The 20,306-nt window shown below is 53.1% G+C and overlaps 5 protein-coding genes across 5 annotated transcripts; 1 reads left to right on the forward strand and 4 right to left on the reverse strand.

Moving 5' to 3' along the window:
• Positions 1–575: 575 nt before the first annotated feature.
• On the reverse strand, positions 576–2,468 carry INS49_009931 (uncharacterized protein; the record flags this gene model as incomplete). Its single annotated transcript, XM_043170658.1, has 3 exons — positions 576–1,217; positions 1,295–2,157; positions 2,285–2,468. The coding sequence occupies 3 exons, from the start codon at positions 2,466–2,468 to the stop codon at positions 576–578; spliced, it is 1,689 nt and encodes a 562-aa protein (XP_043025223.1).
• A 2,917-nt stretch (positions 2,469–5,385) lies between these two features.
• On the forward strand, positions 5,386–6,077 carry INS49_009932 (uncharacterized protein; the record flags this gene model as incomplete). Its single annotated transcript, XM_043170659.1, has 2 exons — positions 5,386–5,677; positions 5,836–6,077. The coding sequence occupies 2 exons, from the start codon at positions 5,386–5,388 to the stop codon at positions 6,075–6,077; spliced, it is 534 nt and encodes a 177-aa protein (XP_043025224.1).
• A 499-nt stretch (positions 6,078–6,576) lies between these two features.
• INS49_009933 (uncharacterized protein) lies at positions 6,577–7,008 on the reverse strand (the record flags this gene model as incomplete). The annotated part of the gene is made up of 1 exon (XM_043170660.1): positions 6,577–7,008. One exon carries the CDS (start codon positions 7,006–7,008, stop codon positions 6,577–6,579), a length of 432 nt encoding a protein of 143 aa, XP_043025225.1.
• A 5,201-nt stretch (positions 7,009–12,209) lies between these two features.
• INS49_009934 (uncharacterized protein) lies at positions 12,210–14,603 on the reverse strand (the record flags this gene model as incomplete). Its single annotated transcript, XM_043170661.1, has 2 exons — positions 12,210–12,721; positions 14,108–14,603. The coding sequence occupies 2 exons, from the start codon at positions 14,601–14,603 to the stop codon at positions 12,210–12,212; spliced, it is 1,008 nt and encodes a 335-aa protein (XP_043025226.1).
• Positions 14,604–16,014: 1,411 nt separating this feature from the next.
• INS49_009935 (uncharacterized protein) lies at positions 16,015–17,291 on the reverse strand (the record flags this gene model as incomplete). The annotated part of the gene is made up of 4 exons (XM_043170662.1): positions 16,015–16,021; positions 16,087–16,170; positions 16,236–16,467; positions 16,532–17,291. The coding sequence occupies 4 exons, from the start codon at positions 17,289–17,291 to the stop codon at positions 16,015–16,017; spliced, it is 1,083 nt and encodes a 360-aa protein (XP_043025227.1).
• Between the last annotated feature and the right edge of the window lie 3,015 nt (positions 17,292–20,306).

The following is a 20,306-nucleotide window of genomic DNA, read 5'->3' on the forward strand; positions in this document are numbered from 1 at the left end:
AGTGACAGTGGTGTTGGGTTCAACAATGGGGAGATGAAACATGGTGGAAGCTCATTCAACATGAGGTTCAATACTTGTGTGTTTTGTTTGGATGTATTTCCAGCCTGTCTTTCCCTTGGAACATTAAAGCAGGGACCACTTCCCGCGTCCACTCTTTTGGGATCGTCGTGGTAATCGGTCATTTGGGCATCACGTCAAATACGTAAACGATTATCCGGTTACATGAATTCTATTACTGTCTATGTCTACGTTCTAAATCTTTCTGTCGACCTGGTATCATGCTGCCGTCTCTATCATCCCTCATCAACTCCATAAAAAAAGACCCCATTCCAGAACGCCGATCAAAATGCAAGATCAACTGCTTAAAGAAGTGCGGATGACCCGTATTTGTCCGAAGCGGAACCTCGTCCCACATCTGAACGTGAAAGAATCGGCTTGTTGTATCAACCTTCAGTCGATGAGATGATTTGCATGGTCGCTTCACTCCCCAGGACCGCACTTGCCCACACCCTCTACTCCCTTTGGGCTGCCAATGTCAAATCTCTTTTACTTCCTCATTTTCATGTGTGAGACCTCTATGGTGCCGGGCCGGTGGCCAAAGGCGGCGCCGCACTGTTCCGAGTGGTCCCGAGCACCGCGCCAGCCTCGACACCCTCTGCCTTCTTGATCTGGTTCTCCTCGTCACTAGTCCCAGCAGCAGTCTTGTCGTCATCGTCGCCAGCGTATGCGTACTTGCTCCTGGCGCGAATCCTGGCGCCGTACTTCCAGAACAGGAACGGGATGCCGCAGCAGGCCAGGGCCATGAAGAAGAGGATCATGCTGGCCCACTGGTAGCCGCAGCCGGCGTACATCTGCTGCGTGAAGAGCACGACGGCGGCGCCCCAGAAGCTGCGGATGAAGGTCTTGGCCGCGAGGGCGGACGCCGCCTGGTGCTGGTACGAGTCGACGAGGTAGTTGTTGGCGGCGTTGTACAGGAAGATGAAGCCGAACCCGACCCAGAAGCCGCCGAAGGCAGGGCCGAACCAGTGCAAGCGCGGGTATGACGTCCAGGCGAAGATGATCAGGCCCAGGGGGATGAACCAGCAGGAGCACATCATCGGGATGAGTCGGTACTCGGCTGGAGGGCTGCCGTTGAAGCGTTGAGAGATCTTCAGGTAGTGCTTATTCACGATCGGGGCGCCGGCTGCTGAAGCGATGACACCGAGGGCCAGTGGGATCTATAATTTGGATCCGTGTCAGTGGTCTGGAGACGGACATAGAATAATGAATAAGTGGGGAAGTAGGTAAGACTTACAAACATCAGACCCGTGCTGCCTGCGCTCCATCCTTTACCCTCCTGGTAAATGATAGGGAATGCCACGAAGAACATGTACAACAATCCGTACAGTACAGACATGTATAGGGAGATGAGGAACACAATCAGCTCTCCAAAGAGCAACTGCAGAGGTCGAACCAGGAAGATGACCAATCTCTCCGTGAATGGCCTCACATCGAGATCCTGCTCAGTGACATGTTCGTTGCTGCCAGTCTCCTTGCGTAGCTTCTTAGCGCGACGGGCAAGGATTGTCGGCGCATACGTCTCGGGCACAGTGAAGGTAATCAGAATCCACACCACGAAGGCGAAGATGAGCTGAATCCAGTACAGCCAGCGCCAGCCCGTCGCATCAGACAGGTAACCACCGATGAGGGGTCCAATAGCAGGGCCGATGAAGGGTGCGGCGGAGAAGGCGGCCATGGGTACACCCCGCTCCTCGTTCTTCCACAGGTCGGCCAGCGTGCCGCCCACGAGGGTCATGGGCGCGGAGAAGGCGATGCCGTCGATGGCGCGGCAGACGAGCAGCGTACCGATATTCTTGGCCACGGCGCAGGGGATGATGAAAACGACGGCGATGAGCAGGGTGGACCCGTAGATGATCCTCCGGCCGTAGATCTCCGAAAGGGGTGCGAAGACGACGGGGCCGACACCGAAGCCAATGACGAAGAGGGTGATGGTGAGGAGCGCGACCTCCTCGCTGACACCGAATGATTCCTCGACACCGATCAGGTCGGCCGTCACGACGGACGAGGCGAACGCGACGACGAAGCAAGTGATGGCGACAACCATGGTGCAATACCATTTGTATGCTTTGCTCCAGTTCTTGGGGTTCTCCGGGTCACCTGGAGTGAAGGTGACCAGCTTGTATTGCGTCTTTGCCCGAAGGCTCGCGCACCACAGGGCCCTTGATTTCTCCCGATTGGTGTTCGGTAGTGTACTCATCGAAGTTGGCATCTTGGGAGAGGGTACGGTAAGGGAGAGAGTCGGGGTCGAGATTCGGATCACGACGGGTCTCCTTGGTGGACTGCCGCGTGAGCTGACGGTTCAGGGAACCGGATCGCCGAAGGCCAGAGCTGCGGCGGTTATGGTTTGACTTGATGGGTGCAAAGCCCACGCCAGCACTATCTTCGCTGTCGGTGCCACTGCCTGCCATGGTTGGGCTGGAGGACCGGGGTGGTATTTGGGATTCTTGACTTGAAGGTGGTGAAGCCATTATTGTATATAATATGAAATACAAGGAAAAGAGAGACCCAAAGGAATTAAAACATGCACGACAATATCAAAACATAAACAAAACCATTTAACAGATAAGGGAAGTCACTTATATATAAATGCAAAGGCCAAAACATGACGACCAGAGCGGCTCGCGCTTCGACTGAGAGCTCGCGGCGCGAGCATACAGTTTAAGTGGGTCCTGGGATGGGAATGCCTTCAGCCCATCGAGTTCCCACGCCGAACCCGGGATGCACGAACCCTAGATTGGAGCATGAACCATATGTACAACGCATCATGATTGGTTACTCTTGTGCTTTGGCCACTTGAAGAGACAGCAGGAGCCTGTAAAAGATGAGGATCGGCCCACGGTCGGAGCTTATGACGGGAGGGTTGAGAGCTTCACCTGTGATCAGGGATTTTCCACACGGCAGCAGGGATTCTTGGCAGGACCTGCGGGCCCTTGATCACCTCTCAGAATGCTCCAGAGAGGTTCTTCTGCAGCCTTGGTGATCATTCGAACATTGTGCCCTCATTTGGACGGTTCAAGAACGACAAACTGCTTCACTATGATACTTTGACCACGGTGACGAAAGTGTGAGAACACAGAGACGTCGGTGATGTGACAAGTGGCGGCCGTCGAGGCCCGGGATCGACGCCGACCTTCCGTCCGTCCGCTGCCGAGTCGACCCGGAAGGGGCCGCATAGGGCTTGTTAGCGCCAGAAGCTTATTTGGGGAGGGTCTTGAGCATGGTGAACCACGAGGCAGTGGGGCAGGCAGGCGGCGTCTGGAGTCTGGATTGGGCCCATTCCTGGAAAGATGGGCCTTGTGGACAGCAGTCGTCAGACTGTCGTGAAGCTTCTCGCCATTTCGGGTTGATTTCTTCGCAGATTGCAAGTTGCCGGTGGAACCCCAGGGGAAAAGTCTTAAAATCTTTGAAATTGCTTGAGATGCTCGTTGTCATTGCCCACAGTTCTCCTTTTCTGAGTCTCGATCCATACACTTCGGCGGGTTGCTCAACATGCTATGCTGACAGGTTTCGAGGGATGGACGTGTTCGCCGGCGCAACGAGGCAGCGTCCGCCAGGCGTAGCAGTGTCCAAAACGCAGGATGTCTAGTCCATGGCGTTCTGTCTGTGTGCCAAGCTGCCAAGCTGCCAAGACGACAGGGGAGGGAGACTGATAAAGACTGAGGTCGTCCTCGCCTCGAGCAAGAGCCTCCAAAAGACGCGAGGCCGCTATCTGGCCCGTTGGCTCGGACGGCCATGTCTAGCATCATCCTGCAGGCTGCAGTTCCCACGAGATTTTTAGTGGGGGCCTCGTCCGAAACCACCGGGGGTCATCAACCTTCAGGTATCGCGATCGCGACTGAATCATATACATCGCCACTGACGTTTTGGTCTGCCCGGTCGAAAGAAAGCCACTGATGAGAGCATCCAGCACTGCCAACCCGGACTGCGAGGAATGGATTCCTCGCAACAAGTAACGTGTTCCTGGGCCGAGTGAGGAATGGCAGGCCAGGCCAGGCCAGGCGCAGGCCAATGGCGTGATAAAGCCGACGTCCGCGTTGGAAGCCACGAGACGGGAAGCGAAGAGCCGCATCCAACGACACGGCCAATCCAGATCAATCCCAATCCAACCAGGGGCACATGCTCGCAGATCGAGCCGACAGCGCCAATTGGGAAGCGTACTTTACATGTGTGCGCGACGCTGACGTCACACACCTCTCCCAGTCTCCCAATCTGCCAGTCTTGTCGTCGTATGCGTCCTGCATCTGTGCAGATGCAGATCGTGCACAACTGCAGTCCGACTGTACAACGCAGGATTGGACAGGCACAGGGTGTGACACGCGTCTCGGTCCAGTCCAAGAGACTGGGCACTCGGCCATGTCGTCTCTTTGCTGGGCCGTGATGGACTGGATCTGGACGGCTTGATCGGGTGGGTCAGCGCCCAGGGCCGCCGTCGAAACATGGTGGTAGTACGGCAAGACAGTCTCATACAAAGGACGAACAGCTGCCAGCTAATGATGCGCAGCCGCAGCTGGGCTGGCTGGGCTGTGCACCTGGGCGGCTTGGGGGCTTCCCTGGGCGGTGTTGCAGCCGGGATGCTGGAGACGGGATGATCGAGGCCGAGAAGAGGTCTGAATGAGTCGGCCTCCTTTGGATGACGGGGGAGTTTCAGCGACACCACACAAAGAGCAGCGAGTAGCACATGCATCCATCCATCCGTTCGTATTCAGTTCCTGATGCGCTGGCACGCTGCCGTGTGGTCAATCTTGGAAGGTGGAGCTGTGCACTGCCAAACCCCCCAGGGCCAAGTCCAATGCATCCGAGGTCACAGATTGGATTTCAGATGCGCAATCATCAGTCTCGACCAGAGCGGACCAGACTCTTTGCTGTTTACGAGACAAGGCAGACACGTTCTAGGCACTTGCTGGTGTGCTCCTTCCCTCCCAAAAAGACCTCCGCCACCATTTTCATCTCATATATGTGGGTCTTGCAAATCCCACGCTGACTAGACTGCAGGGGCCAGACACCTCGAGCTCAGCAGCAGCAATCAACCAGCAACTTGCGTATCCAGTCAATACAATCAATTGGTCCCCCCATCTGCGTTGCCCTTTTTCCAGTCCCTTTCTCTCTCTATCTCGTGTCACCGTCTGTCGTACATTCATCAACTTCGTGCCATCCTCGGTCCAGTCTACAGTGAATCACTCGACATCGCCTCTGGACCCTCGCCCCTGACCAATCTTGCGACGCCACAGCGACCAAACCAGCTCCACCAGACAGCCTTCCAGTCCTCACTGTGCACATTGCAGTACCATCGTCTAGAAGATCAACACCACAGCACACTCGCCCAACATGCAGATCACAACCTTCTTCACCACCGCCGCGATCTCTATCGCCTCGGCTGCCGCCCAGTCGGCCACCACCACCGGCTCCGCACCGACCTCGACCTCCAGCGGCGGCGATCTGAATAGCATCGTTAGCCAGGTGCCCCAGTGTGCCCTTACCTGCCTCGACTCCACCGCGACCAGCATCGGCTGCAGCGCCTCCGACCTCACCTGCCTGTGCTCTAAGTCCGACCAGCTGATCTCCTCAATCGGCCCCTGCATCCTCCTCCAGAGCCAGTGCTCCTCAGAGGAGCAGAGTCGTAAGTGCCCCACCGAAACCACTCGTTACCCCCGGCCCGTGTGCCCCTGAAAACCCCCCTTTCCCACTTCAGGGTTTCGGGAGTATAATATCACATACAGCATATTGTACCTACAGCTGTAATGGACCAAGCTAACCTGGCCCTCGCCCCTGCTACAGAAATCCAATCCGTCGCAGGCAATCTGTGCAGCGACGTCGGCTCCGCCAACTCGGCCGAGCTCGCCTCCGCGTCCAACGCCATCAACTCCGCGCTGGCGACCGGAACGACAGGCACTGGCACCGCAGCCGCGGGCAGCACCGCCACCAGCGCGAGCGGAAACGCCGCCGCCCGGACGGACTCGCCCCTCGCCAACATGGGAGCTATGGGCGCCGCTGCCGCGCTTGCTGTGCTTGCTCTCTAGGTGGGAGTATACTGGGTTCTGTGAGCCTTTCTTTCTGCGCAGGGGATGGACGAATGATTGAAGGCCTTTCGGCGTTTTGGGTTGATGGCAGGATGGATGTGTGTCATGTCACCACAAAAGAAGGATACGGACATACAGGGTTGGCGTTCGCGGCTTGCTTGTTTGATATCTCCCATGATGGACTTGCGTCTGACAGTAGGCTAGAGGTTAGGGCACATTTGGCAGGAGACTGCACATCCCACGGCAGCCCTGACGGGCTCATTGAGCTTGATTGATGAGAAATTGATATTTTTCATGAGAACAACAATCCGGCCCTGGGCAATCTGACGCGTCCAGTGACTGGGAAGAATGATGACGACTTCCTCATTAGGCTCTAGTGATCCAACCCGCACGGGGGTATCGTTATCGAAGACGCAAGCTGGATGACGAGGGGCAAAAGACAAACAACCGGCAGCAAACTGAATTCTCCGTATTCTCCGTACAGCTATCCACAACCCTTTCAAAACGCGACCCACCCAAGCAGGCCGGCCCCCAGCGCAACAACCAGCGCAACCCTGGAAGAGCCACCGTCCCCGAAAGCCGCACCCTCCGACGCGGTCGTAGTCGCCGAGGCCGACGCCCCCGTGCCGGTACCGGTGGCGGTGCCAGCGCCGCCCGAGACGCCCGTCGGCTCGCTGGGGTGCAGCGCCGAGGTGGTCGTCGACTCGGAGCTGAGACTGCTGTCTGTCGTCGTCGACGCGGTTTCGGTGGCGGTGGAGGTGTCCGTGACGGAGGTGGACGTGAAGGTCAGGATCGGGCCGCCAGGGTTGGTGTTGCTCACGGTCAGGGAGAGCGAGTCGGTCGTCAGTGGCTCCGAGACGGCTTTTGCCTGGACTGCGACGGCGGCTGACGGGGCGAGGAGGAGGGGTAGGAGGTAGCTGAGGGGCTTCATTTTGGGGTAATTGGCAAGACAGTCAATCGGCTGTATGTATTTGATCAATGTAGTGAGATATGATTGTCGATAGCTAGGCGAGCTCTTGGCGCTGTTTTTTTTTGGTGTTCGCCGAATGGAGACAAGAAGGACTTGGCAACAAAAGAGCCCCAGCGGCTGAGACCTACACGCCTTTTTAATAAGGCACACCTTACGCCCTCACGCACGCTTGTGCCCGGGGAGATCGCGAGATGCCCACTGGAGCTGTGTTCCCAGTCTTGGCAGGGATCTTCGAGAGAGGGGACGTCACCCCAGTAGCTGATGATTCTTTTCACTGTCCTCCTTCCGCCTTAGGTACCGACGTTGCACGGTGCGGGGTCATTTGTGTCAAACAGGAACAAGCTTTCCGGGGAAACGCATCGGGGGTGGGCGATTGGCCCTGTGGGGGGTGCGGGTGGTGGCGAGGCGCGGCACTGGGCAAGCAAGCGCCAATCCATTCTCACCTTGCGTAGCTGCTCCGAAGTGCTTTTCAGACAAGCTTGCCCTGGCCCCTGAGTTCATCCTTTCGACCTTCTCCATTGGGTAATAACAGGACATGTCGCGACCTGGCGCTATCCTGACGCTTGCCTGCAAAACAGCCGTTATCTCGCCGCCGCGGTCGATCAGTGGCATCAGTGGCGCTGGCTAGTTCAGACGAGAAGGCTGGCAGGCTGGCAGCAGAGTTGTGGGTATACAATAGACAAGACTGACATTGAAAAAGAATAAATATAACAACACCACTAGCCTTAATCTCGTGAGACTCTTGTCTGCAAAGCAAATAGCGCATAGCTGCACCACCACTTTCGATGATCGTCTTCACTCAACTCTACACATGGCAATGCGCGTGCCTGAGAGAATAATCAGGAGCGCGACCAACAAAAGCCGGGCAACATGGACTCTCTTCATATGGTAATCGTCGAAGTAGGAACTTGTCAGAAAGCTCGTGACACTGTCCACCCGTTTATTTCATTCTGTCCATATTGAGTTGGTCTGTCGAGGCGAGTCTGCTGAGGTTGAGGCTGATGTTGAGATTGAGGCTGAGGCTGAGGTGCAGGTGCAGGTGCAGGTGGAATCAGGAGGCCCTTTGGGTGGGGGAATCAGGAGGCCCTTTGGGTGTGGGGGGGGGGGGGGGACAACGTATTATGCACAAAGCAAAACGGCGTATTCGAATCTCCAATACGCACCCCCTGAAATCGGGCTTTTTGGTGGGAAACGGTTGTGCGTGAGGGGGTGTGTGCGTGAGTGGGTATTCGTACTTATACACAGGAGGCGGAATGTTGACGCAGGCCAAGTCTGCCGACGACGTCAAGCTTGGAGAAAACATCATTATCGTCGGACTCTTCATTCAGATCCTCTTCTTTGGCTTTTTCATGATGGTCGCCCTGGTCTTTCACCGCCGCATATCGAACCGTCCGACGAGGGGGGCCTTGATGATTGTCTCCCCTTGGCAACAACTCATTTATGCCCTGTACCTTTCGAGCGGCTTGATCATGGTACGATCAGTCTATCGTGTGGCAGAGTATGTAATGGGCTCCGATGGAGTGTTGATGTCCAAGGAGTTCTATCTTTACTGTTTGGACGCTCTTCCGATGCTGCTTGTCGCCTTTTCCTACAATTATTTTCACCCGGGCCGCGTCATCAGTAAGGATTCCCAAGATAGGCGTCTCTCTGTTCGAGTCTGGAAGTCCTTGGCGGAAACCATCATTAATAGAGCTGCGAATAGAGCGTACTTGGACAGAGTAAAATTGAAGAGGCAACTCGACTATTCTGTTTTCCTTTGTTCTCTGAAAGACAAGAATGTACATACAAAGCAAAGGATTGCCAATGCCGTATTCCTTTGAAACCTGAAGTCAACTTAGATGTCACGCAGTTTCCGGCCAGGCCGATTTGAGGAATGTTTCGTAGGCAGAGGATGGCTTGTAAATCTCATTTCGATGAGATCAGCCTTAAAATCATAGGAAATTGCCTTGATCTCTACATTGAAGATGAATCCTATAATACACAGCTGCAGAGTGACATATATCACCAGATTGTATGACCTCTCCAGGACTATATTGAGACATACAGTGAGAGCACTACTGCATCATCCAGGGTTCCACGCATGCCCTCACCACTCCCTGAACAACGCTGAATCCAAGTGATTGAGCGTTTCCCCCTGCTGCTCGTGTACTGCAGGCAAGCTTCGCAATCTAGACATTCTTGCTAGGCTGTGCCTCCAACTAAGTAACCCTTCGCCAAGGATCCCTTCCTGGTAATTGCCCTTGTGATGCAAGACCTTGGCTGTGCGACAGGACGCCAAGCCAAGTCCCCGCTCTTCAAATGGCGTCCACGTCCGCTGCATTTTATCCCTAGATTTATCGTGCTCTCCTGCGTGGCACTTCTTGTTCGCGTTGAATGTCTCATAACGCCTCAATTGGGTCGCATCTACCATACAAAGATAATCGTCGCCTCTCTTGGAGACCTTGCCATGATGACCCCTCAGACGGCGCATGTCCATGTCCCACCGAGGGCATCCGACAACGACCATCCTGTTTCAAGGGCCGAGATACAGAACCTTACCGACAGTCTCCGGTCAATGCTGGAAATATCAGAAGATTTTCCTTCTAAAGCCTCTTCTTCTGGTCCTACTGGTCTTCTCACATGTCTGAGGGATCGTCCTACAAAGGCCAACGACTTTAATGCTGAGATTGAGGGCTTGAGCTCCGTCATCAAAAAGGCGAAGTGGGAAGATTGTACGAGGTTCCTTAGCTTTATGTTCTCTTGAAAGGGACCATACTGATTGTGACCAGTTCTCAAGTTCATGACTTTGAAAGAAAAGAAACAGCCATACCCTAGATACCTTTACCGAGCTCATGTTCATGGAAAACTCTTCCCCCGATTCATAGATGGAGGCGACTATTGTGATAGCTTTGGGTCTGACCTACATCGCTGGGTAGAATGGGATGCAGAAACGGAAATTTACTATCCCATGAGCAGTCCAACCGAGCATCTTTTGCTCAAGGAACTTTTTGGGGAGCTGAATGATCACATTAACAAGACCCAAATCAACCTGAAACGAGAGGAATGTGGCGAGGCTTTATTTTTATCTTCGTTCGTCTCCCTGAGTGGAACTTTCGCTGGACAGCGCAGAGAATTTGTCAGGACGGTAGGACGGCCCCTGAAGATCAGATCCCTGGCTTGGCTCTGTTCGAAACCTCGGTGATCCAAGACATCGGCGTCCATATCTGGCGAGTGAAAGACATGCTCACATTCCTCGACAACTCAAAATTGAGTGAAAGTGCCAATATTTCAGCGAAACTCCGGAACTGGGCTAGGAACGCCGACGAATACGTCTGCTGGGAGGTTATACCTCGGGACGCACTACTTGCGTTCGTCTCTTTACCCGATCTGACCCACGATCTGACCAATGGCCGCGAGATGGCTTTTCTAAGAAAAGAATTTGTGAACTCCACTTATTTCGCTGGTTTCAGAAAGTGCTCGTTGGAGAGGCTTTCTCTCGACGAGTATACAAAACGGTTATCAATGTTTCTGTTGAAAATCATCACAAACTTTTCTTCCGGCACACAAATGAAACATTTTGATATGAATAGTTTCATTAATCGTTTTTTGAGGCCCTTTCTTTGGGGCTATGATGTTACTGGTTCGGCTGAGGATCTAGAGAAAAGCTTGCGGTCTATTGGGGCGAAGTATAGCAGGGCTGTCGAGTGAAGTTGGGTCAAGTGTGACTGGACAGAGAGGTCAGAGAGGGCATTTCGAGAAATTGTTAAATTGATAGAATGAGGGAGATCTTGTAATTCTATTTCTCTTCCGATATATCTCAGCCTACATAATGTATCGTCATACCAACAATTGATCTGCCGCGTCAGAAACCCCATGGACTTCAGATGGTCAGTCACTTGCCGCCCCTCTGATCGCCTTATGACGCGTGTAGGGCGACCAAGCTGGGTTAAAGGAAGACAAACGCACGATACGCTGTGGATGTTGCGCACCAGCTGGAATCACTCGATACAATTACCAAGTCACCATATGTACGACCTAGTTTCGGAATTGTCCCTGGCCATAGTATGTCCATTCACTCACGTAAACTGGTGTGCTTCCATTTCCCCCGTTAGCAGTAGAATATACCCCGACCAGTGCACCTACCTCTCTGTCAGTAACGAGGCACTTCAACAAGGCCGTGTCTTTGCCTCACCTGTGAACGTTGTTCTTAAAGAACCAGCAGACATGTGTGCAATGGTCTGTTCCTGGGACTGATACTGGCTGGGAGCAGCTGAAAATGCGTAATGAGTGCCGTTGATTGACTTGATCTGCATGCGTGTTGGCTATTGGCTCCACTCATCGGGGGCAGCAACGAGGGTTTCCCCTATTCTGGTGACCTCGCTCTGACCGTGAAGGCGGAGATATGGCTTCAATGACGAGTTGGATATGGGACCTAATCCTAGGTCGACGTGGTCATCTTGAGAAACATATAATGTGACACCAGCTTCCTCTCCCAGTTCCTTCGGCTGAAAGTCAAAAACTGCTGAGAAGCTAAACAGCGTATCCGTTTGTCGCCGAGCAAGAAAGATTGGGCCCTTCGGCGGTACAGTCCCAGACTGCCCGGTAAGATTTTGGGGGGACGGTATCAGGCGAAGAGTATTCTCATGGCCACTGGGGGACACTGCGTATGAATCATTGTCAGGAAAGCGTTGGTGTATGAAGTGCGCTGGGATCGCCGAGCCAGGGGGGAAATCAACGATATCGGGTGCTGAGACAGGTGCACTGTTTGGAATTGGGCTTGCAATCGGCGCTGGTAGTGACCATCCAGACATGACACCTCGGACTTGAGACGCCACAGGCCAACCCTCGCTCGTCCACGTGACGGGGTATAGGACAGTCTCCCTACCCATTGACACGGCAAAGTTAACCAAATCAGGTCTCATGGCAAACGCCACTCCCCACCAATTACCATTGGCATCCGGGAACAAGTCTGCATGCCCAACCGCCTGAAAATACTCTGTTGTGTTTACGTTGGTAAGAAAAGGATTCGCGTGGTTTGATTCATAGGGACCCATGAGTGTCTTGGACCGAGCAATGGTGGCCATGTGATCCAAATATGTTCCACCCTCCGCGATCACCAAGTAATAGTACCCATCCTTTTTGAATGCACGAGGTCCTTCGGGGGCAACAACACCTGTGCCGTTTCACACAGTTTCTTGCTTGCCGACCTCACCAGTCTCCAGGTTCAAAGGTGCCAGGTCAATACCAGGCCGGATCTGCCAAGGGTGTGAACCAACCACATAGGCTTGTCCGTTGTCGTCCCAGAAGAGGCCTGGGTCGTAGCCATCAAAGTTAAAGTGAGTCGGATCGGACCATGAACTGGAGTCGTAGGGGTTGCCAGTTGTGAATATGACATTGTCCCATCGCGATGTATCCGATATGTTCTTGGCATCATCGACAAGCGTAGTGGTCACGTAGAATGTGTCACCTCGATACCGGATATTAGGTGCCCATATTCCGCTGGTTTGTGCGATTTCCGTAGCGAGCGCTGGGAGCTGAGAGGGCCGGTTGAACACACTGCTTATTAGCGTCCATGTCTGAAGATCCTGCCTGGCGTATATGGGTATGCCAGGAAATGCCAGGAAGGTAGACGTAGCACAGAAAAAGGTTTGATTCCAGGATTCAACGAAGATGCAACTAGGGTCCGAGTGAAAGCCTGGTAGAATCGGATTAGCATACGTAGAATTCGTGGCGCAGACTCGCAAGGCGCACAGAGCCCAAGAGAGTGCCGCGGTCAAATATGGATTCATGGCTGCGGACTTCGAGATGGATTGACAAGCAATCTGCGCCTCTGAAGGACCGTATGATTGGCCTGATATAGGACGATCTAAATCCGAGCCACATGTTCGTCGTTTCTTTTCCGAATGCTGTAAACAAGATTAGCCATCTGCAAAGTTGACAGAATTTGGGATGAACGTCCGCCAATCGTCTGCAGCGCACAAATAAATGCGAAAAATGCGAAGAATGCGAGGATTGCGAATTGTCTCCGGGACTCGGTTGGATACCAACTAGAACTATAAAAGTGGGCCCAGAGGCTGAATGCCGTCCTATGGCATGGCGAACATTACGTCGTACCCTCGTACCGACCCGTATCTGGATCACCATGTCTCGGTGTTCCTGAACCTGACTTTGTTGAGTGGCCCAACCGTGAACACCACTGAGCTGATTTAAATGCAGGCTGATTATGTATCAATCCACTCTTCCATCTTTGGACCTATCCGTCCTCGGCAAACCCTTGTATGATGTGCGCAGTTCGTCTCAGACCACGTCCGGCCACAGAAAGGGCACCTGCATTGATAGGTCGGCGGGGTGAATGACCTTCTTCCGTCTACTCTGTGCCATGTACTCGGGTCCGCTGTAGCGTTGAATTCAAACTATTTTCGGCTTCTTCAAATTGGGACCCATCGCATTTCTGATGAGTAGTCTCTTACAATTATAGCATTTGCAAAGGTGCCCGGGGACATCCAATTCCGACGGGCCGCCGAATGGACCATTGGCGAGAACAAACTGTGACTGTCCAGTTCATCTTGGAGGAACCGGAGTCAGCGATAAAACCAACACGACTCAAGAGGATCAAGTACTTCTGTAACTTGGAACCCAGCCTGTCTCTTCTATTGGCCACCTAATCCAACACCTGTAGCTGTCGTTGAGCCGAGAGTATATGCACTCGATTAGGTGTAAGCCCCAACCTTCCATCCACCACAAAAAGTCTAGACGTCGCATTAGAACGCAAAAGTATGCAAGGATACAGAGAGCTTCGCCATGGCCTTCACCGACCAGAGCTATAAACTCGTTGCTGATTTTGAAGAGCCAAATAAAGATCCCGCGGACCTTGTCGTCGTCCGTCTGGGGCTTTGATTCGGGACCTCCATAAAATATTGCTTAGCTCCTCTTCAAATCATCCATTGCTTGCATCATTGCATCCAATTTCTCCGGCTCATCTTTCAAAGTATCCCGGATGTTCGCCTCGAGCGCTCTCAGAATCTCGTTCTCGAATGTATGCGACATCCAGTATTCATGCATTGCGAAGCCCGTCTCGAACATAGCCGCACGGGGGAACGGCGTATGACATCGATCTCGGTCTCCATGACAGCACGAACACCGCGGAACAGCGTCAACCATTCGGGCAACGCGCCCTGTCTGGTGAGGAGAAAGGTATCCGGCTCTCTCGGCTTCCCAAATGCGAAGTAGTTGGTAATGGTGCTGAATAAGAAGTGCTCCACGCAATTTTCGGCGGTGATTGCCAGGATAAGCCGCGACACCAAACTCACAGCTGCGTTGTGCTGAGAGAGAGCCGCGGCAAGGTAGAAGTCTTTGCGTTCCGGCCTGAATTTGGCCAAATGCAGAGCAGAAAGCGAGAGCAAGCCCTTCAGGACGTACGGCGTGGTGAATCCTATCTGGGGAACATTTACCCGCCAGAAGTTGCGAACCATCGGGTCCGTGGAAAAGGTGAGGCATGCTGACGTTGTGTAATGATGAAGCAACTCAAGGTCGTTGAGTGTGAACTCCCCAGAGGACTCATGGTTGCAGAGACTCATCTGGGTTGAAGAACTTGTTAAGCCCGGGTTGCTTGGTGCCGGAATGATCAAATCACACTAAACGCCATGCTTTACACAGTTCCGGCACGCGGGACGGCCCTCATCGCACTGCCAGCGCGACGTTAGCAGCTCATCCGTCAGTCGCTTGGCTTTAGGCAGGAAGCCGCACTTTGACCTTTCGCTTCTTACAGGTTCGACAACCAGTCTTGGACTTGGGTAGCCTTCTCCGGCTTCCTTCTGCTGGCCGGGGGGATTGCGACATGATGTGAGGCGACAGAAATCTTACCCGGCAGCTGGTTCTGAAGTTTGGGGTCCCTTCGCATTCTTCGCACACGGCTTCAGGTAAGTAAGGAGCCACGTCGGGTTCTCTACGACTGTAGGAGACGACCCGCCTAAAAGATTTCTGTTGTCCCGCAAATTCCCCTCGGGTTACTCGGGTTCAGGGGGCCGAGCCAGGGCGGAGTGTCATTTATCTCGGGCAACCTCGGCTTCGATCGTTGTTGAGCAAGATGTCCGCCACACCACTGTCGAGCTATGGCGAGGTTGATGATGTAATTTAATACTGACCGGGCGACGAGAAACGATTCTCGCCGTCCCTGAAAGGCTCCCGGCATTCTGCATGTGACAGGTCTCTGCGTATCAATAATGCGAGCGACTGCCTTCAACTATTAAAAGAGTGGCTGGTGACAGCCTCTCCTGAGGGTTTGGACATAGAAATGAACATGCACCAAGTTCTTGGATCTTAGCAACGGGCAGGATTAATTTGACAACTGATTGATTGATCACCTCGCAGACTGCAGAATAAGAAGTGCGAGCCTTGGATAGATTGGTCACTCAAAGTGCCATGAGGACAGTGGCGGCTCCGATTGAGTGCAACTCACTTTGAACAGGCGTAGTTCCCGAGTCGATAGATACATTCGATTACATTCCACGGTAAGTGCATGTAACAACATGAAACACTGGGATCCCTATGTGCACTTGTAATAGGTTATGCTCGATTTTGGTTGTTGCTTCGCTCAATTAGCCGGCGTGATGAGCGTCCGCTACCAGACTGGGACAGGTTAATCACGATGCAGTGCTACCTTCGTATTCTATGGCTTGACCTTTTGCGGCATAATTGAGGTTGTTCCATTGGATACCACCTCAGCAGCCTTCTCCCCGCAACATGGTGAATGATCAGGCGCGAGAGGCCAGCTCAAGAGGACTCGGGGGTAATCGATGTGCTTGGGAGATACGGTTGGAATTAACTCGGCATCAAAGGGTGTCGTCATGGAGTGTCCAACTGTCTCTTCGAATTATAGACTCTCAACACCGCCCAACTGCTCACAACGCAGGCCACTCGGTACCGATTTTCTTCGTACTCGGCGTTGTTTTAGGACTTGAAAATCACCCGTTGGTCTACAGCCCCTTGCTATGCACTTTGTTTCATGTCAACACCCTTGGTCCCGTGGTTCAGCTGCCTTGCCTCTGTCTGGTCGGCTACGGGAAACTCCCGTCCGCCAGCAAGGTCTTCAGCTTGTCGTCCAGCCATTCTAAGTCTACCTTGCTCGTCCCTGGCCCACCAGCCCTTTGCATGGATGTCAGCAAGCTTTATGATCGGTCAGCTGCAAGGACAGGTAAGGAGGTTCTCACCAATGCCCCCATATCGAGGGAAACGGAATCAGCTTTCCAACCCCTTCGTTCATGCATTGTACTTCATACTCCGAATCCTCAGGAGGAAAGTACAGGTCGGTCTTGCCGGGCAGGACAAGAGTCTTTGCCTTGATACCCTTCATGGCCAGCTCAAAATCGCCGTTATAGGGTTCTTGTGCTGACGCATCTCCAGCTTGCCACGTGTGAAGCATGACAAGCAAGTTCTCCGGATCTGGAAGTGGCCGTTAGTAAGGAACTTGACCAGCGCAGCAAGTGTTGAACGCGGAAAGACGCACCTTTAGACAACGCCCATGTCTCCCAGAATCTGACCATGAAGTCCTCCAAATCCTTGTACCCAAGTTCCTCGTAGACCCTCTCCCGGTAAAACGCCTGGCTGAACCCCCAGCCAGCATACACCCTCCCCAGGGCCTTCAGGCCCGTCTCCCGCTCCCCAGCCGTCCAGTTCCTGTACCCACCGCCGCCACCCGTCGTCTCCCCGGCGCAGATCCCGCCGGACGCAGCCCCCTTCGCCGCCAGCAGCGCCGTCTTGGCGCCCTCGAGGAACACCTGGTTGTGCAGGCTGGTCTTGGCGCTGCCGCAGAAGGGGACGCCCAGGTCCACGAAGCCGGGGAACTGCGTCAGCCACTGGTACGTCTGGCCCGCGCCCATGCTCCAGCCGAGGACCATGCGGGCGTGGCTCACGCCCAGCCCGTCCGTCACCAGCCGGTGCTGCGCCGTCACGTTGTCGCGGAAGGTGACGTCCGGGAATGGCCTGAGGTCCGGGGGCAGGTGCGGCATGTTGGTCGGGGAGGACGACTGGCCGTTGCCCAGGAGCGCGGGGATGATGATGAAGTACTTGTCCGGGTTGAGTGCCTTGTCACGGCCGATGAGCCATTCGTTATCTGCTATGAGGCCCGAGAACCATGTTGGGTATATTATCGCTGGGTTGGAGGGGGACCCGAATGTCTTGTAGGCGATGAAGGCCTGCGGCAGCACCACGCCGGAGGCGAGGGAAAAGTCCCCTAGCTTGTAAAGCTTGACTTCTGGGTCGGCCATGGTCGACTGGGTGCTTGTCCCTGTAGGCGAGATGTTTGGATTTAGACGGATTTTGATGTGGGAAAATTCTTGCCGAGGCACTGACTTGGACAGTGGTCGGTATTTCTGCGCAACATGATACTCTTGGTCCTCTCACTTATACCGGCTATCAACCCCTGCCGCCACAGATGCGGGGCAGATAAGCAGCAGGTCCGCTAATATTTACATGTCTAGATGGCGGATAGGTCATGCGGCACGACGGAGCGAATGAGATGTTGCCGGCATTACTAGTCGCGGCCCCATTAGGTAAAGAAAGACCCTGCAATGTCTTCATGGCTTCAAAAGCTGTGCTAAGATATGATCAAAGGTACTAAGACAAGGCAAATCTCCGGCTCAAGCGCCAGCAGTGCAACAGTTGATCCTGCAGTGGCATCGTTTGAACAGACACACGCTCCATTGAGCAAACGAGTGCCAAGGTTGGGTGGATCAACAGCAAGTCCCCCGCCGTGTGCCTCCGTTCGGCTATATAATTGTCCCTCAAAAACCTGTTCTCATTCTCCAAGTTGGGTTGCAATGGTAAAGTTGAACAAGTGCTTGAATCGTAGACTTGGTTGAAAGTTTCGCCGCCGCATGCATTCAAGGAATTTCCCGAGGAGCGGTCCAAGTCCGTCTGGGTGTTCCTCGGCAGAACCATTCCCATATTATATCATGAGCCCTCTTGAACACAGTCGCTGCACTCATCTCAATTCTGAAGAAAGATATACATGGGCCACATTTGGAATCCTCTCAGCTCCTGGAAATGTACTTCTTATTCCAGCCTCACAAACATAAAGTACTGCTCATCAGATGATATGCTCCAATACGTTGTGCTGCCGCAAGTCTCAGGGGTCCGTCTATAGTGGTCCCAACGTCTCTCTCTACCTCATGCTTGGAAGGGAAGGACACAAACAAGCGAAAATATATCCTGCGAGAGACGACCGATGCTGTGTATTTCGAAGAGCTTTTGAATAGCTTTCTAATATCGTGGACTTTCAACTTGTCCAATCCGTTTCATGAGTGCAAATAAAAATTTATATAAAGCGGCAATACTGATACTGACGGAACAAAATACTGCAGAGACACTCCAGTCCTTGATTGCAATCTCAATAGGTTTCATTGCCAGGTACACAAGTATTTAAAGAGAGGCTGTCTGGTGATAATGTGTATGCAGCCCTCAATTGCCTCTTCCAAACCACATAGCGCACTAACTCCTACTAGCTTATAATACGAGAGTGAAAGTGAAGATCTGTCTGTTAGCTTTAGCCCTTGGGATTATTGTTTGTACAGTGTCTCATCGAGATTGTGTATCACTTTATAGATTCTGCACTTTTGCTTGAGAAATGGCCGGACTCAGATCAGCGAGTGAAAACGATAATCATAGCTTCCAAGGCATCTTTGAAAACCTTCTTATTACTACTACGTTGCACCAAATGATTTCTTGACAAGTATTTCCTGTTGAAATGGTTGATAGAATATTCGGGGAATCAATGCAATTTGATATAGCTGATATGGACTCGTTCATCTATAAATGGTGTTCAACATCTTCAAATATGCTATCTCAAGACCATGTATACTTCCTAGTTGAACACGATTTCCTCGCAATCTTGTGTCACTTGAGCAGGTTCAGCTGGCCATCACGATTCTGTGATAGGTCAGGGCACTGGTGCAGAATTCGGCTGTGATCGCCGCAGAGAGCCGGGTGTTTGAGAGCTGGGCGCTCCTCCAAACGGATTGGTTGGAGTAGATTTTGCCGAAGCACGCTATTGCTTTTAGGTTTGTCTGATGGGGCATGATACTTTGAGGAGAAAGTATGCAACGTGTGTCACCACTCGAAGGCAATCGGCTGTCAGAGTCCTGAATATGGGATGATCTTCCTGGTTAGCCTGGCAGGTCGATGCTGAATATTGTGCCTTGCATTGAGCTTGGCAGGACTAGCCACAGAGCTTCATGAAGCCACAGGCTCACAAGCAGACAGCTCGGTGTAAGATATGCCCATGATCGTCCGAGCCTATTGTGGCAGGGCGAGATCGTTGAACTGGAAATCCCAATTGGGAATGTTGATGAGAGAGAGTGGGTGGGGCTAAGCCTAGGGCGAGCCTGTGAGTGCCGTTGTTGGTGGGTTGTGGTGTGGTGAAACAAAGGCCATGTCCAGTCTGCCTGGTTCGTCTTATCTCTCTGGCGAGTGGCTTCACCTGGGCTTCACCTGGGCTTCTGAGCTCTAGCAGAGCAGAATGGCACTAGAAGTAGAGTGAGGTGGCGAGTACTGTAAAGAATAGATTAGCCAGACGCAAGTGCAACTGCAGGCACACACACCTGCAGTAGGCTGCTCACACCTTACATCCCTGCAGTCGTTCTTTCCAGGCAGAGGCCAGGGGACAGCTGCCGGGACAGCCCGTGGGTCTGCCTCTTTCAGGTTGGGGAATCCCTGACGCACGTCCACCTGCAAGGAACAGCCTGCCGAAATTGGGGGTCCTTCTATGCTCTGTCCTTCCTGTTCTGGTGTTCAGGTTGAACCTCCATCCTTGCCGGTTGCACTGCAATTTTCCAATTCGTCTTCCTGTACAGGCACAATGTAACATCTAGACTGTGATGACTGGTGGCCAATTTTTCTGGTGACTTGGGTTCAAGGCATGGCTAAAGTTCTTCTCTATTCACGGCCTGAGAATTTTATTCTCTGCCGAATGCCGTCGAGCCTCATATGCATGTAGCCTATTTACGTGTCTGAAGCTCCATCCTTCATCAGTCTGATTGCCCTTGTCAGACCCAGCTGCAACCCCACCAGCGAAGTTTAATTTGTTTTACTGGCTGATTGACTGGGATCGTGGGGGGCTGGAGCAGCCGCGTGGAAGCAAGCCTGGGGGTGAAGAGCGAGAATTTAGATGGGCGTACAAGAGGATGAGAAGCAATAAAAGGAATGCCCAAGCCTGAGCCTGATCCCCAATATGGAAGTGATAGCCTACTGGGAGTTCACCCGTAACTCCCGAACCGTTGGCGCTG

The sequence above is a fragment of the Diaporthe citri genome (assembly GCF_014595645.1).
Source record: "Diaporthe citri strain NFHF-8-4 chromosome Unknown scaffold_4, whole genome shotgun sequence".
Lineage (NCBI taxonomy): Eukaryota > Fungi > Ascomycota > Sordariomycetes > Diaporthales > Diaporthaceae > Diaporthe > Diaporthe citri.